At 35.6% G+C, this 18,213-nt stretch overlaps 1 protein-coding gene across 3 annotated transcripts; it reads left to right on the top strand.

Moving 5' to 3' along the window:
* Positions 1-8,583: 8,583 nt before the first annotated feature.
* On the top strand, positions 8,584-17,651 carry LOC137962927 (uncharacterized). 3 transcript variants are annotated; one of them, XM_068810061.1, is made up of 5 exons: positions 8,584-8,802; positions 9,391-9,591; positions 9,680-9,892; positions 12,598-15,579; positions 16,870-17,651. In XM_068810061.1, exons 1-5 carry the CDS (start codon positions 8,775-8,777, stop codon positions 17,484-17,486), a joined length of 4,041 nt encoding a protein of 1,346 aa, XP_068666162.1. In that variant the 5' UTR covers positions 8,584-8,774; the 3' UTR covers positions 17,487-17,651. The 3 variants fall into 3 exon arrangements, with proteins under 3 accessions (XP_068666162.1, XP_068666164.1, XP_068666163.1); XM_068810063.1 differs by having other exon boundaries at positions 16,879-17,651; XM_068810062.1 differs by having other exon boundaries at positions 9,683-9,892.
* The last annotated feature ends 562 nt before the right edge of the window (positions 17,652-18,213 follow it).

The raw sequence follows: 18,213 nt of genomic DNA on the forward strand, positions 1-18,213 counted from the left end.
TACTAGTTGTGAACTGAACAACTCTTTCAATGACATCTGTGAACAATTTATTAGTTTTAGTACTTAATAACTAGTAGTAATGACTTAATTTATGTTTTCTATTACCTATTTTTATTATATTTTTCATTAATTAAGTATTAAATAGTTAATAATTAACTCATAATCACTCCCTCTCTTCCCTTTCCCTTAAAGGACTTGGAGTAAGAAATTCTTTCCCTTTCCTTTTGTCTATTCAACATGAAGAGGAAGGGGATGAACCAACCCTAACAAATTCTCAAACTAAAAAAAAGAAACATCAACTACAATAATCTCATTTTACTAGGATGCAAATATAAAAAAAAAATGAGATCCGAAAACTTGAATGACTTATGCAATGGATAACTTCTTCAAAGATGAGATTAGATCTTCTATACCAACAACAATCAAAATAATCCACCATAAATAAACTAGTATTTTTATCGTGGTTCACAACCCGATACTATCTCGGATTACTAATCCATTCTTAAGGTGCATACACCTTAGAGTTAATACACTATGTTTATAGACTAAACGACATTTACAACAACAGGCATCAAAGGTCCAATTACAATACCTGCACAATATTTGGACTTATGGTCAATAACTACTAGGTACAAATACCTAAAACCTTGAAAAGTATTTTCAACACCAACTATCAATGAAGTTATCCGAGTTTTTATTGGATTACAACACAACAAGGATACTTGTTTTTCAATTCAAGTGCAAAACCTCTTTAGTTTAACATATGCTACAGTAACAAAAATTAAAAGAATACACCCAATCCTAGGATATTCTACCAAAGTAATTAATAGCTTAATTTAATCTTTAACAAATGATTTTAAAATATGAACAAATGAGGTTTGAAAATTTCCTAAATTAGAGTTTGAAACGCAAGAAACTAATTGGAATCTAATATGATAAAGCTATAGCCGAAATTTCTAAATATTCAAATGATTTCAAAACACTTTTCAGCCTAGTTTAACACAAAAAATATTAAGTATATAAAAAAAATTTCACTTTATAGGCACAACATATTTAACTCTTTTGATATCCACCTAGTTGTGGCTCTTTGGGAAATCTCATATTGTACTATAATGCTTAGAGAGTGTGAGAAGACTTCTTTTTGTTGCAATATGTAGTCAACATGTGGTGGCACAAAAAATTTTAAATAGACAAGATTAAACAGTTAAAAAAACTAACAATTTGAGTGTTGTTTCTCCTAGAAATAACACTTTATCATTTAAATTTTTTACCAAATCGAGTGCAATAAACCTCTAAAAATATTCAAAAACCACGATTTGAGTTGCTAATGATAATGGTAGGTCACTTTTAAATTTTAAGTCTCCTACAATGGCCAAATTAAATCTCTAAAATATCTTCTGTATGGTTTTCCAAACAAGCCATTTAGACGATTAATCTCCAATTGGACGGCCTATGTAAAGTGCTCCTTCCATTTTCTTCAAATCGGTTAGGCTAGTGAGGTGAATGGTTATTTACAAAACCTTTTTTTCTCTTTGCAGTCATTTATTTTACAAGTCGATTAGATGTTGTGTGAATGGACCACAACAATGCCTTTTCTCTCTCTTGTCAAGCAAAGGTGATCGGTTGATTGACCTTCAAAAGTGATCCTTCTTTTCATGTCTTCATATTTTTGGCTGCTCGGTCAGTTGGGGGAACAATCCTCAACAACACTATTTCTTTGTCTCAGCCGATCAATTAGTTTTGGAGGCGTCAAATGGCCTTCATTATTCTCTTAATTGTCATTTTGAGTTTTCACATAGACTAGTCATACTTTTTTGTGGCTGCTCTTATGGATACTTTTCTTGATTTCTTTTTGAGGTTTTCTTGGTTGAAATTGTTCATTCGAATTTTACAATTAGTTCCTAAGTATTTTTTATCATCAAAAGTAATGTCATTGACATCATTGGGCCAACAATCTCCCCCTTATTTATGAAGACAAACACGCACAACCAACAAAAAATTTCAACCAATTAGTGTCTTAAAATGCATGAAGGCATGGACAACCTCTCCTAAATTTGTTGTTGACCATAGGTTGACTCCCACATTGCTTTTGATAGTAACAAAATTTGATTGAACTAATAACTTGCAAATCTACAATATTTCAGATACTTCACCTTCAAGAACATCTCAAGGTCTAAAGCATCAAGGTCAAAATGAAGAGTTCAAGCACAATTGAAGAACATCACTTCAAGAAGCACCCACATAGAAGAAGGCAATGAGAAGACTCGTGTTCAAGTATTATAGACATACATTTAAATTGATTAAAATTTTGTAATAGTATTTTAACTCCTATTCCTTCAGTTCTTGTGAGATCGGAGCTTTAGGATATAAATTGCATATAGACATGTTTAGAATCATCATACACATCACTAAGAAACCTGTTAAAACACTTAGAGAGAAATTTTCATGATTTATAAAATATGCATCTTTAATCTAGCATTGGAATGACCAATTAGTCACTGACTGTGATCAATCATCTAAAACTTTGCAAATCAGAAATATAAAGCATGGTCAACCAACCATAGTTGATTGATTGATCATTCAGGATATGGCCATGTCATGCTATAATGCATGATCGTCCCACTTTGATTGATTGATCATTAATTTCTAGGTAAGCAAAATTTTCATGGAGTGATTTATCATCCCTCCTAATTGATCGATCAACCAGAACCTTGCCAGTAAGGGACATAAAGTATGATCAATCATAGGAAAATACATTGATCGATCATACTCGTATTACATAGCCAAAGGGAATCTCGATTGATCGATCGACCACAGGCAACGATCAACTTAACTTTTCTGGACCAACGGTAACATATTGATCGATCATTCCATCGATCAATAAGTCATTATCTGATAGAAAAGTAATCGTTATGATCAATTGATCGATCAATCACTTACCTGTGATCGATCAATCAAAGGTCTGATTTTTATAAATGAGCAAATAACGACTAGTTTGAGTTGGGGAAGCTATACATACCCCACCAAACTGTGAGTAAAGAAGTGAATGAGAATATATATATGCATATCTTTAAGCCACAAATCTTTATCTTGCAAATTTCCACCAAAAGTCTTTTAGAGAGAAAGAGAAGACCTTTGAAAAACTTCCAATCTCTTTCAATCATCCTTGCATACGTCATAGTAAAAGCTCCCTTATCTATTCACAACGTGCTACAAAGGAGGAGGTAGCTTGAATATCTCAAAGAGAAGCATATCTCCAAGTAAGGGTGTAATTTTTCCCTTTTTTTTATAAAATTGTGAAAGGTTCATCTAGAACCTATTAATCTATAAAGAAAGGTCTAGCTAGAGCTAGAATCTAGCAATAATCTCTTAGGCAGATGGCTTGTGTAAAAATCGTGTCTTGAGCTCCACATGGTCAAAGAGAGTCAGAATCTCTTTGTAATTTTCCAGCTACTAGAGTGCAATAGTAGGAATTATCCCAAACAAGGCTTCTTGGGCAGTGACTACCACTAGGGAAATATCGATAAAAAAATATTCTTGTCCTTGTGGTGTGTGCATGCTAATATTTATATTGAATTGCTTTTATTCATGATATTTTGATTACATGCACAAATTGGTTTAATTTGAATATCTCAACTCACCTACCCTCATGAGAAGCCATCTAGGCCAACATTTATTTCCTATGTTTTTACATTACTCTCCCTGAATTTGATGCATCATAAAAAATCTTTATGAGCCTTATATTCTTGGCGGCTCCATTGTTTGTTGCATCTCCCTTACATTTTTATGAGCCTTATTGTTTGAAGTATCTCCCTCTTTTACCATCATTGAAATAATATCAAATACAAGTGTGTATCAAATACAAGTGTGTATCAAATACAAGTATTGAATCATATAAAAAATATACAAAAATGAGATGGGAAGAAACTTTGTATTTGATTAAATATTATGAGTTACATTTTTTAAGAGAGAAATTAAATTAATTTTGAAATTAACAATTCGGAATTTAATTATGTAATAATTTAAGAAATTAAAGACAAAACAATCATGAGATTGATTTGTCATGATTTTCTAAAATCAATCATGATTGATTTTTTATTTCTTAAATTAAGTAAATTCGAATCCTTACTTAAGGAATTAAATAATCCCTCATTAGCATATAAATAAATTTATATTGATTGTAAAAATTCATTCTAATTCAATATAATTTCTCCTTCTTATTTCGTCCGTGGATGAGGCTCCTATGGCTGAACCACATAAAATAGGTTTGTGAATTTGTTACTTTCATCTTCAATTTCATTTTCGCATAGAAATTTCTCATAGTATCAAAGCCGAAGGTTTGATTTTGGCTATTTTTATTTTGTAGTTAATTTTCACATTTTTTGTGTTATTTATTATGTTGGTTTTTCATTCAAATTGATTTATGCATTAGATAGATCAGTTTACTATGAGTAGTTTGCCTCTTATTTCATCAAAATCCATTGAGAAATTATTTATAATTTTGTGTTTTCCATTGATAGGCACTGTAATTTCGTCAAAATCCATCAAGAAATGATGGGGCAATTGAGATTTCAAATCTCTAGTTCGTTTGCAGAAGGAGGAAGATGACAAGCCAGCGTGACTCGCCCTTGTTGAAGAGGTGGCATGTAAGAGTTTTATATGACTCTCACAATAAGAAGTCTCACTAAGCTAGAATTAATATAGTGGAGTCTAATAAGAATCTCATGGAATGAGGTCTCATAGAAGAGTTTCAATTAAAGGTGTTTTAGTAATGTTAGTCTTCTATTTATGTTAAATTGTTTAATTATTCTAGGACTTATCTTTAAGTATTTGACTTTGGGTGTAACTGGGACAATGGTAGTTGAATTGTAATTGGATTCTACTTGTTTCCTTTATTATAAATAGAGGCTCATTGTACTCAAATTACAACAAATTAGTTAAGTATTTCTCTTTTCCATAAATTCAACATTGTATCAGAGCAAATTCTATGAGTTGATTCGGTTAATCCACATAGATAATGTGATCATTTTCTGATCTATCATCTCTTGTAGTTTAGGTTTGTATTTTTTTCTTTCTTTCATGTCCATGTGTTTCTTGGTGTTTGTACTTCTATACTTAACTTTTCATATTGAAAATTATATATTGACATAAAGATCATCAATTCTGCTTTCCAATGCAAAAAAAAAAAAAAAAAAAAATTAAATCGAAGTTTTTACAAAGAGAAATCCATATTTGAAGCAGCAAAGGTCAGATTGCAAGAGAGGTACGAGCAACAGCAAAAAACTTCAAATTTTGAGCTGTTTTATGTCATCAAGAACGATACTTTATTTGGAGAATTATACATAAAAAAATATCTATAATTTATTTTCTTCCTTATCCAACCAATTCTCTATGCGAGTTTTCTAGAGGGAGATATCGATCTTGGAAGAGTCAATGGTCATGTTGACCAAAGAAGAATGAGTACTCGATTTGGCCAGATAAAGAGCATGAAATCTATTAGATGTTTGCTCTTAAAAGAAGTATATTTTATAAAAAAAATGTTATACATGGATGAAAGGTATCTAAGTCAAGTTTCTTAAGGAGAAAATTTCATGTCAATTTGATCTATATTTAAGGAGATATTTGCATAGGAGTTAACAAGGGTCAAGTTATAGAATGAAAAAAATCAAGAGTTCATAAAAAGATTAAAGAGCGAATCTTTTTATGTCAAAGTAGGTATGAATTCAAAGCTCTTTGAGTCTATTTTATTTAGCAACACATTTTTTTGTGATTATGAGTTGTATTTTTGGAGATATTAATATTAGAAGTACCAAAGGTCGATTATATCGAAAATCTCTCTTTTTCCCCTTTTTCTCTCGTATTATCTATCCATGCATTGACGTAAATTGAGTTTCCTTTCTTCTAAAATCCGAGTTTTTTAGCCAAATTTCTCTTCTAATCAAAGATTTTTGGTCAAACTTAATCAGTCCATGATGTGCTCATTCCAGGTATGCAATATCTTGCTTCGATGTTGTTTCCATGTTTTGCGTTTTTATTACTTGGTTGTGTATCTTCCTCATAGTTAACTCCAAAAAATGTTGTCTCCCCAAAAAAAGTTATTCTTGGTCAAATTTATTAAGTTTTATTGTTATAATCTCCCCTAGTTATCAAAAATAAAAGTAAAAGGTCACTTTGGAAGTATGAGTGCTACATAGTTGTCTTATTCCGGTTAAAGTTGTTTTCCTCTGGTATTTCTTCAATTTATCATCTTGTGTTTTTACACTTTAGAACAATGTCTAGTCCCACTACCTAAAATGTGTAGGAGTGTGCCCAACATCCAGTTTAAGTCAAGTCTTTTGTTTTTCACCCAAGAGGTAATTTGTGTTTTAGCTACCTTTAAAAAGTGAGTAGTCTTTTTGCTATGCCCTAAAGCTGGTTGTTGTTCCACTTTTAAGATAGAGCATAGTGTGTTTCAGAGTATACTTTAACTGGTGTATGGAGCTTTGTCGTACAGCTAAGAGTGATTTTCTTCTCCCATATTATGTTTTGTCCAAGTTGGGTCTCTATGTCCTTTTTATCCCTAATTTGAGGAGGAGGAGAAGAAGAAAAAATACAAGAAAGAGGTATTATGTTCCAAGAGTTGTGGTAATTTTTATGTGACAAAAATATTCATGAAAGGGGGAGCACAAAAGATGAAGTTTTTGCAAGAAGGGATGGAACACATCATTCATCAAGCTTTGAAAGGAAGTTGGTGCATTAGTTAGGCCAAAGAGCATTCCCAATTACTCATAGTTCCACTGTGGGTCCAAAAAGAGGTTTTCCTGATGTCATTATCAACTACTCAAATTTGATGATAACATGAACAAAGATCTAGTTTGGAAAAAAATTGTGCACCACTTAATTCATCAAGCAACTCATCAATGATAGGAATCTAGTACTTATATTTTATTAGGAATTTAATGCCTAATTCCAAACTAATGAGAGCAATAATAATAATCACAGAGGAAGAAAAAAAAAAAGCACGAAAAGTAAAAACAAGATTTATACAGGTTCACCTCAAGGTGAGACTACGTTTTGTCTTCCACCACTACAGTAATCCACTATAAAGATGAAATAGTTTACAAGATAAATCATACACACTTACATGTGTTTTTCTCTAACCTCTCTCGGGCTGCAATTCAAGATACTCCTTTGAATAATAAACCCTAATAGTGATGCCCCAAATATAAAGAGAAAATAGGGCAATTGAGATACAAGAGTTAAATCCCCAAATTACCCTTAATGAAATAACAATTAATATATCATGGATTTGGTGGGGCCTTTGACCTTGAACCCTCGAGGAGGGGGCTCCTCGCTCCCTTTCCAACCTCCACGAAGACCTTACCGCGAAGGTCGACCCATATACCGACTCAGTGTAAGACGTTAATTTGTCTCTACAACTTAACATCTTTTACGTAGATGTTGTTAAGAGCGTGATAGTCCACACAAAACCTCCATGATCCATCTTCTTTTTTTACCAACAGCAGTGGAAGGAGTAAAGATTATTCCTTGGTCTAATGATGCCTTCTTGAAATATTTCCTTAACCAACCTTTCAATTTCATTGTTTTGAACATGTGCATAATGGTACAGTCATGTGCTCATGGGAGGGGCACTGGGTTGCATCGGAATCCAGTGATGGTGGAGCCACCTTGGTGGTAGACCTTTTGGTTCAAAGAAAATATCTTGAAAGGCAGTTAACATATATTTTAATGGAGGAAGTTCAGGTTCTCCTTGCAACAAAAGCTCCTATCTTCTAGATTACCAATACTTAGATAGAGGAGATAGATCTCTCTCTATATCTCCCTATATAATAAATTTACATTTTTAAAGAACTAAAGTTGAAGTTTGGTACTTAAATAAAATGACATATTCAAGGTTGTTTTATTGAGTTTATTGAAGCATAACAAAATACAAAGAGATTATGATCTTATTCATAAGGATATTGGCTTCAAAACTAGTGAGGATGTCATCTTTTTCATTCCAATCTGATGTCCTATTCTTCAAGTAGTCTTCTTGTGTTTGTGCCACCATATGGAACAATAAGAAAATTAGTTGCGGTCTTCGTGTATACATTAGAAATAAAAATTTGTATAAATAATAAAAAATAATAATTCAAATAAATAACGTTGATTTTGTCTCATGCTGCATGCACATTTAGTTAAATAACGTTGATTTTGTCTCATATTGAATAAAAACGGTTAATTCTGTGGTTTCTAACTCAGTGAGTCGATTTGCAACTTAGAGGTGAGTCTGCTCACCCCAAGTGATACCTTGGACTCGGATGATTTAACCCGACCCAACTCGGATTTCTAGGCTTGTCCACGTCAACAAAGGCTTCTAACACGCACGCTGCCCACCATATTTAGATTATGATAATTTACGAGGGAATCGGTGTCGTCGCGTCGGATCATCCGACATGTTCCCGGGCTATGGGGCCCACTCTGAAGCGGTTCACGTGGGACGGGATTTGAGATACTTGTCGTTGCCCATCGCCGTCTCTCTGTTCCCACAGCGGGTATTCTACTCCACTTCGAGTCTTCGCCTTCGGCGACTTTTGGCTCAGCGGCACGACAAGGAAAGCTGCAGGAAAGCTGCAGGAAAGCTGCAGGAAAGCGGTATAAGCGGACGAGGAGAGAGAGAGAGTGAGGGACTTTCTTGCGCTTGGGTTTTACTTTCCACATTTACTTTTTTGTTCAGCAGACAGGACTAGCCACCTGCATTGTTCTTGGTTTCTGGAGACGCACTGTGGAGATACATGGAGAGGATGATGAACCACCCACCAGGTTCCCTTCCTGCTTGGATTTTTTTTTTTTTTTGTGAGCTTTTTTTATCATTTGTGGTTCCTCTTTTTTCGGCTTTCTGCTGGGAGGTTGCTGTTCTTTAAAGGTTTTTTTCCCTTTAAGGGGTTCGTTTTTTGCTCTAGTGTGTTCTGGATATCTAGTTTCAAGACCTTTGAGCTTTGTTTTGTTTTCTTCCTGTGTTTTTTTTTTTCCTTTGCTTGTTTTTTATTCACATCTGATATGCAGTGCTCTTTGCATCCGGCTTCATTTGATGTAAATCTTTATATTCCGGTTTCCACTGTTTTGTCGTCGGATTCAGGGTTTCAGTCTTGGACGTATATTTTCCGCAAGGTAAGGCTTGTCTCTTCTTTGTAGTGTATTAGCCGTTTCGGAAGTTTTGCGCCGCTTCTTGGCCCCGGCTGTAGTCTTTCTGCTCTTGTTTACATTTGGAAATTTACTTTTTATGCTGCGGGTTCTTCCTCCTCTCTTGTTGTGCTCTGGCGTCTTTGTTTTCTTTCTCGGTTTTAGTTTAAATTTTTTTCTTTTTGAAATTGATCACTTGTAACGTAGATGGCGGTTTGACTATTTCAGGACATCATGGAGTCCATCTCTGTCACAAATGTGGCTGGAGCTTCCCAAATCCACACCCGAACGCGAAACACCGCAGAGCCCATAAGAAGGTCTGTGGAAAGATTGAGGGGTTTAAGATTGTTGATTCAGAAGAAAATTCTGAGAGGAGCCATTTGACAGTTCCGAAAAATGATCTTTCTGACGATGATCGCATGTCCCCTGGTAAGATGTCATATTCTTTCGCCAAAACTTCTGGCGACTGACTTATTCGACTCTCCTGCATTTGAAACAAACTGCTGCTTTTTGTCAGTAGAGTCTACTGAAGAAGGCTTAAAGGACGATAAAAAAGTTGAAGTTGAAAGGCAGGTGTCAAACAGATCTGAGGATGAAGTGTTTGCAGATGCTGTCTCAGAATTCACAGATGCAGGTTCTAGTGCAGTAACAGAACCAATTGCGGTGGGGCATCCTGAAGATACTGATAATGCTGAACCTGGTCAAGTGGTTCTCAACACTCCCATAGCCAGTAAGTTCTCAGAGAATGATGTGGCATTCATGAACTTTTTTTTATGTTTGTGCATACTGTGCATCTCCACAAACATTAGGACAATGCCAAGGAGCAATCTGGGGAAAGCGATAAAGAAATAATGGTAACTGTAGGAGATTGGTTTGTCAATGTTTTTCTCTGCAGAAATTCAGACGGATTTCAAACAAAACCTGGGAATTTTTTAGTGTAGAAAAAATGGGAATTTCTTTAATAATATCTGATGCTGCAGAAAATGAGTGGATTCCTTTATATTTATGACAAGTAGCTACTAGCTAATAATTTTATTATCTGATATAATATGAAAATGGATGTATGTCAATAGTCTTGTCTGGCGTCATTTGGATGTGCTCGTCTTGTCTGGCATCATTTGGATGTGCTCTACTTACCTAGAACCTAGAGCCTTCCAGGTTCCATGCTCTGGTCTAAATTGTGTGCGTAACCTTCCAATCTGGTGAAGTTGCACATTTCCATTGTAGTTTGATCTGTTTGATGGCAATGTTTAGATCCATTCTAGATGTTCCGCATAATGCAATAAATGTCTTTCCTCTCATGATGATGTGCTCTCCTATGGTATACATTTGGACTGCCAACTGAGGCCTTTGATCATCATATAGAGCAAATTGCAATCTGATTTCCAGTTTTGACTGAGAATTCCGCTACTTGGCGTAGTATGCATCAAATCAGGCAACTTTGCTGTGTTGAGCTCTATGATTTCACTTCTGCCAACATCTCTTATTGAAGGTGTTAAGAAATAGTCCCACATGGATTAGTGGATACAAAGATTTTGAGTTTATTAACTAGGAAAAAATTTTTCCTAAGTGGCTAATCATTTTAGGATAAGGCCTTGGACCCAATTTAACATGGTATCAAAGCAAGTCACTCAGTATGTAGGCCTCCACCTAAATTATCCACTTATAGAGCCACAAAAGAGAGCGGGCCTACACGTGAGGGGGATTGTTAAAAAATAGTCCCACATGGATTAGTAGATACAAAGATCTTGAGTTTATTAGCTGGGAAAAAAAATTTCCTAAGTGGCTAGTCATTTTTAAGATAAGGCCTTGGATCCAATTTAACAAAAGGGATGTCATCACCTATGTTTTATGTTTGCTAAGAATCAAATAAAAGCTTTTGATCTCATTAAAAAAGTGGAAAGGATTGGAAGAATCTCATCTGAGGTTACCCTTGGACAATCGGGTTATGCATATTAAGGGTTAAAAGTTTTCTCTGCAAAAGTGTAACTCATCTTTGGTATAAAAAAATATGGTATGAAAATCTTTTACATAATGTTATCATGTTACCTCTGACATTCTTCTTTACCTAAAAACTCGAAGATTTGGAATTAGAGTGACTTTTAAAAAGGTTTGAATTGTTTTGTATTTTAAACTTGAAAGAAAAAACTTGTCTACTCATGCTTTTGGTGGGACTTGTGAAAAAGTGTTTCAGCTGACCCTGTTTTTATTGTGGAACTTCTATCTTGTTACCTTCTTCCACACACTTTAAACTGTGTTAATTAGCATCTCCATTATCTTATCATGAGCAAAGAGATGTCGGCAGAAGTGACTCATGATATCGCAAGAAAAAATTCACTGAGAAAACATGTAGAAGATTGAAGATATCTTCTGGGAGAGCCCTCATGTAAAAGAAGATTTAGGAGTCTTCTTTTTCATTTTATTTTCAATTTTTCTTGAAATTATTGCTGAAGAAGCACATGAAGCCTTGAGACCCATGGGGCATGAACCCAACACTTTTCCTTTTTCTTTCTGAATATCACATTCAGAAATTTTGGATGCAGTCAGTGGGCCAAATATGACCCACAGTTGCCTTCTCATGTGTCAGAAGATGGTCAAATGATTGCTATCTTTTGTCTTGGGATTAGTTTGTCTTGTCTATTTTAATTCGTAAATAACTTGATGATTGAAAGGGAATGATTTAAGGCAAGGGTATGCCTCTCATTTTCTCATTAGGGAGGAATCATTTCTACCATGAAAGGAAAAGTAAGAAAGAGGTCAAGCTCATAAAACCTGCTAGTTCACCTCCATCTATTGTTGGTCATTTTTCAATGAAATTGATCCCTTTTGCCAAAGGCTCTTATCCTTTTGAATTTGGTTGGCCTTTAGTGCAAAGTGATGGGTTTTCTGTTCGACCTACCAGTTGGAACTACAAATTTAACTTGTAGAGGTTAAAACCTACATAACTGCTGAATGTTGTTTGAATTGCTGATTTTTTTTTCAAAAAATCTGTTTTTTGAATAATAGTATTTTCAAAAAGCAAATAGATAATTCAAAAAAAATATTAAAACGTGGAAGAGTTGAAAACTGAGCTACAAAAACTATGAGATGTACCAGAATGCATAGAAAGGGAAACTAAATTTTATGTATTTCTTCTTTGACTATGAGATGTAGTGTCTGTTGTCATGATTTCATAATTTTTCTCGTGTACTCTGATGTTTCGCTTTCTTCTCACAACATTGTTTATGCATTTACATGGAACTTTCCTTTGGATTTTCTTCATTTGTTTTCTGATTACTTTCTTTGTGTTTTCCCTGTCAACTGATTTATGTTATTTCAATAATAAATCAACTATTTGTTGCAAAAGAAATACTTGCACTCATGAATTTTCATGGTATTGACTCATGAAACATTGAAGTTGTAGCAAGGTTTTTACTACTACATGTGTTTCCGCAGATAAAAGACTTCAATTGAGCAGTCCAACATGTGATGACCAATTTTGGAGTCCTGATTCCTTGTCTTCGAGCCCTGAAAAGAAAATTCAGTCTGCAGCTACCCTCAATCAAAGCGATAAACTCTCTGCTGGTCTTTTTTTAACTAAAGAATGCAATGAGGAAACTAAGTCATTTGCAAATGTTTCCGTAGACACTGTGAACATGGAAACTTGTGAAAATTTTGCAGTTCCCAAAAAAGAACATATGCCTACAACAACGACTTTACCAAGTACACCTGTGAGTGAATTCTCTGAGATGGTTTGTAATGTAAATGAGAAGGATAGGTCTGCAAAAGCTGAAGTTCATTCAGACCTTCCCCCAGCATGTGCCATCAGAGTAACAACTGCTTCCTTTGAAGGGGCTTTTGCTGATTTAAAGGATCAGGGGAATCAATCCAGTAGTTTTGGGCACCAGTATCTCTTGACTGAGCCTTCTATTTCTCCGTCAATGGCCACTGTATCTTCTAGGTTTCAACCAGGATTTATTGAGGCTGAAAATTCTTCTGAAATATCACAAAATTGTATACAAATTGATTCTAAGCATGAAGTAGATCTGGGGGATAGATCTACTGATGGAGTCATTTTAGCCCAAGATTGCACAAAAATTGACCCAAAGCATGAAGTGGATCCTGAGGATAAAGTTCCTTATGGAGGCATTCTCACACAAGATTTCACAGAATTTTGTTCAGAGCATGAAGTGAATCCAGAGGATGAGGTTCCTGATGGAGGTATTCTAGTGCAAGATTGCATACAACTTGGTCCTAAGGATGTAGCGGTTCCTGGGGATGAAGTTCCTGATATCAGGTCTGAAATAGATAAGAAGGAAGTGAACTCTATAACTTCCATTGGAGAGGAAAGTTCAGAAATTCCACTGGAGCTGAAAAAATCACCAAACGGATTCTCTTCTTCTATCAGTTCAAACTATGTGGAAGCTGCAAGTTGTGATTCAAGTGCTTTTGTGGATCATGCTCAAGTTTTAGAAGGCCCCCAAGTTGATTCAGCCCAAGAAGGTGAAGCTGTTAGTCAGTTTGTTGCAACAGAATCTTGCCTTCAGGTAGATATAGGACAAGTGGGGCCGGAGTTTCAGGTAATTTCTAATTTGATTAGAGATACTGCTCAGGCTCCAGATGGAATGGTACAATTTGATTCTGCTGGGCAAGTTGCAGCAGATAAAGATGTGTCCAAAAATAGGCCTTTTGTTTGTGAAGAGCAAGGACCAATGGATCCAGGGGCTTATGTGGTTTCTGGTGGTCTTGGAGAAGCTACCAAGGCAGACTTAAAAGCAACTTTATTGCATCTAGTGCAAGAAGGGGTTTGTGAAGCTGATGGAACATTGGAGAAAAACATTCAGGAAGAGTCAGTTGATAATGATCAAAACGGTGTCAGTAAGGATCAATCAGACGACAATTCAGAAGCTGTTTCAAGTGCTCTTACTGAAAGAGCTACAGAAGATCAGAAAACGACTGTAAATGGTGAATGTGCTGCATCAAATGACAAAATTCCTCCATTGCGGGTGGAGGAAGATGTTTGTAAACTGGACGGCACTTTGGTGAAAGGTATTGTAGGAGAATCAACTCAAACTTGTATCAGTAAAGATCACACTGATGAAAAACTAAAAGCTGATTCTGGTGAAACCAGTGGAAGAGCTACAGATGATAAAGAAGCCACATTACGTAGTGAGCATTTCTGGTTGAGGAAAGGGACTCCTCTAGTGCAAGTGGAGAATGTTTCTAAAGTGGATGGAATATTGAGAGAAAGCATCCAGGAAGAGTCAGTTTGTAGTGATCAAAGTTGTTTTGTTAAGGATCATATGGTTGTCAACTCAGAAGTTGATTCAAGTATTACCAGTGAAAGAGCCAAAGATAATGAAATAACCACTGTAAATGGTGAATGTATTGGATCAAGTAAATTAAATGCTGAGGTTCATGAAGTTGATAGTGTTTTCCAAGGACGGGCAATACCAGAGGTCTTGCTGGTTTCTTGTGTCGGGAAACTTTCTGAAACTGGGACTGAAGTGGGTGAGGAAGAGCAATCAATGGAAGAAGAGAGTGATGTAATTTGTGCTGGCATTGGAGAACCTAGGGAGGCAAAAGTTGCTATGACAGTGCAAATGCAAGAAGATATTGGAGAAGTGGATGGCACAACAGGTCCAATTATGTGGGAAGAATCACTTCAAAAGGATCACAGTCATAGTACTAAAGACTATTTGTCTGAAAATATACTTTCCAATTTGAATAGCTCCACTGAAAGAACTAGCAAGGACAACAAAACCATCATACCTGCTGAATATATTGGGTCGACTAATCTAGGATGTGAGTTGCATGATACTTTTTATGAGAAGGCTCAGGCTGACTTAGGTTATTCAGTAGGGGCCTATGTTCCGAGGGGAGATGAACATAGAAGTACTCTTTCTGAGAACAATACTAGTTCAGAGTTTGTGAACAAAAGTTCTGGAACTGAAATCGAACACCATGGAGATCTTGGACAAGGTGAAGCAAAAGTTAATCCACAACCAAATGAATCAACTCCCTTGGATACAATTATGACTTCAGAAGGAGCAAGTTCCAGTTCCTACCTCTTCAATAATGTTTCGGAGCCTTTTGCTCACCAGCATCAACGCAGAGAAGTTTCCCAGGAGAATTTGCACGAACTAATATTTGGTAACTCCATGGAACCTTCAGTGGTAGAGCCTGGAATTCAAGTTGACTGTAAGAATGAGGAAATTGTGTCTTCAAAAGTTGATACAGATTCCTGTGCCCATGGTGTAGTCACAGAGAAGGGCTATGGCTCCAAGGACTTATCTGAAGGAAATCATTTTTCACTAGAGCGCTGTGGAGACACTATTCCTAAGCAAAATGCAAATGCTTCAGTTGTGGTTGGTGATACTTCTTTAGATTCTATGAGCCAGGATGACAGTGTGGAAGGCACTTGGGGCTCTAGTTCTGGTAAGATTTTGTTTTGCTTAGACTTCTTGTTGATTGTTCTTAACTATTCTCCTGTTCCACTGAAATGGTACATTTTCATTAAAAATTCCTCATGCAAATTGCCAAATTTTACATGAGAAAAATAATGTTAAATTTTTAGTATTACAATTAATGTGCTACTGGAAACATTAGTTTTAACTTTTAAGACATTAACCTCCATGAAGTTATGTTGGACTGCTTCTGGTAGGGAGGAGGATGTTTAGTTTGGAGAAGCAGTAAAGCTAGGTCATAGTTGCTGCTAAAAGTGCTTGGGACTTCTGCTAGGAGGAATTTGAAGATACATGACACATATCCACATGTCTAGGCAGTATGGACTTACTATGACTGTCAGAACATTTATCCTATTAAATAATGAGACTTTATGGGTGTATGCATTCTACAAAATGTTCAGATATCTGTGAAATTGCATGATTTAAGTTTTCCAGTAGATTGATGAATTGATGTCTTCAGTTAAATATCTGCATGTAATTATACTTGTTTTCACAAGTGGATTCCCTTGACTTTTCTTCTTTACCTCCTACTAATTAGCTCACCAGGGCTTCCCTCTTTCATGTTTTTTCTCTTAATCTTTTAGGGTGTGTTTGTGCCAATATGAAACATGAAAAAGAAGTTCAAACGGAAAAATTTTCTGGTTTTTGCTGATCTTTGCAGATGCGAAAATTTTATCCCAGGGCCTCTTGTGTTTCAAAAAGTCGAAATAAATAGGAAATGAGTTAACCCAAGAAGTCTTAAGATGGTCCTTGACCACTCTTTCCCCTAACCTTCACTTTGGCCTTTTGTTATTTGTAAACATTTCCTTTTCTTTCTGGTAACACTGCTGCTAGTTTTATTGTTATTTCTTATGACAGCACAAATACAAGAAAATTGGTCAAAAAGAATTCTTTTGTAATGGGAAAGTTGGTTAAAATGAAAATAATTTTCCTGTCATTTTATTTTCCTACGGCAGCACAAACAGCCCCTTAGCTTTATATTTTATAGACTTCTTAAAATGTGTCTCAGTATTTTGTTTCTTAAAATGTATGAGTGAGTGGATGCCTGTATGCAGTGACAAATCTCAAACTCTGAACCTGCATTCCAAATGAACCATCTAGTATTTCTTTGTGATGTCAGCTCTACTTCATGTTATATGCTCTGCTTCTCCGTGGATATTATGACTCAATGCCCAATGTGTCTTAGATAGTTTTCTCTTTTGGCATTTTTTTTCTTCACTGTACGTTATTGACTCTTAAACTGAATTTGGACAATTTCAAGATCGTCCAGGTGTTAATTTGGAAACCCCGAAGGAAGAAGCATCAGCTGCCCACTTTAAGAAGGAAAGTAATTCTGATGAAGGTCAACTTGATAATAATGACGTTTTTGGGCCTCCTTCTTTTATGACCTTGGTTGATCCTCGGGGAAATGTGAGTAAGCAACAAGCCTCTTCGTCCACTGAAATCCAGTTGGATGAGAACTCTCAAAAACCAACATCACCTCCATCCCCGCCTGGGTGGTTTCCTTCCCTGGTCGTTGGCAGCTATGAAGCACAAGGAAGAAAGAAAAATGAAGAGATAATTGCAAAAGTAGTGAATTGGAGTTCAGGACAGCCTCACACTCCATTGAGGAGTCTGCTAGTGGAAGCGAATGCTCAGAAGAATCAGCATCCACAAATGGTACCAACTTCACGAGAACATGAACCACCTCCACAGGACCATGATGGATCCGTGGGGAAGCGAAATTCTGAACTTCCAGAACCAAAACCCATTATTAAAGGAGTGATGGAGACGGACTGGAACTCGCCTGCAAGGTTACCAATCAGTAAAAGAGAAAAGAGAAAGATGAGAGGGAAAGCTTACTGGGCCTCGTTTGTGTGCTGCTCCTCTGTCAGTTGAGCTACTGCATTAACGGATGCAAACACCCGGGTCTCTCCCTCGTTTGTGCAGTTATGTAGTTATATAAATGTGAATATTGGCTATGTTGTGTGTCTGCGGCTACAGATTGTTAGCTACATCTCAGAGATAAGTAATTTATTTAATGGCTTGCGTTGCTGTTACAGATATTTTTCTCTTTTTAAGCTTGTTTTTTGTTTGTCATGGAGTTCATTTTTTGGGTACAATATATTCAAGAGTTCTACTCTCAGTAAAGAGATTGTTTGTTGAAACACCTACGTAATTAAAATACAAGTTCAGGGGTATTTTGGTTATTTTTTATATTTTTTATATTATATTTTTATTTTATAGAATGGTTATTTGATAGAGAATGTCTTATTTTATCTCTAGTTAAATTTTCATTCAGACAAGTTTTACATTTGGTATTACATTTGGGATATCCCACCTCGCCATTGTCACATAATATTCTGTTCTTGAGTTATACCCTTTAATAAGAGATTGTAATCACCATACAAATTAACACTAGTCTCCATAGGTGCCTCAATCTAGTTTAGCACCTAATGACCATTTTTCAAATGGTAAGTAACATATTATCTTTAAGCTAGCATAATGCAGATTTTTAACAACTTCAATGCCCAAAAAATAATTTAAATGTTTCAAACCTTTTTTAAAATATTTTTTTAAGTTTGTCTTGATATCCTCTGAGTTTTGTAGATCACTACCATAAATA

The sequence above is a fragment of the Aristolochia californica genome, unplaced genomic scaffold, assembly GCF_029961685.1.
Source record: "Aristolochia californica isolate CCGP_79_NKW_82.1479 unplaced genomic scaffold, dmAriCali1.0.hap1 SCAF_4, whole genome shotgun sequence".
Taxonomy (NCBI): Eukaryota; Viridiplantae; Streptophyta; class Magnoliopsida; order Piperales; family Aristolochiaceae; genus Aristolochia; species Aristolochia californica.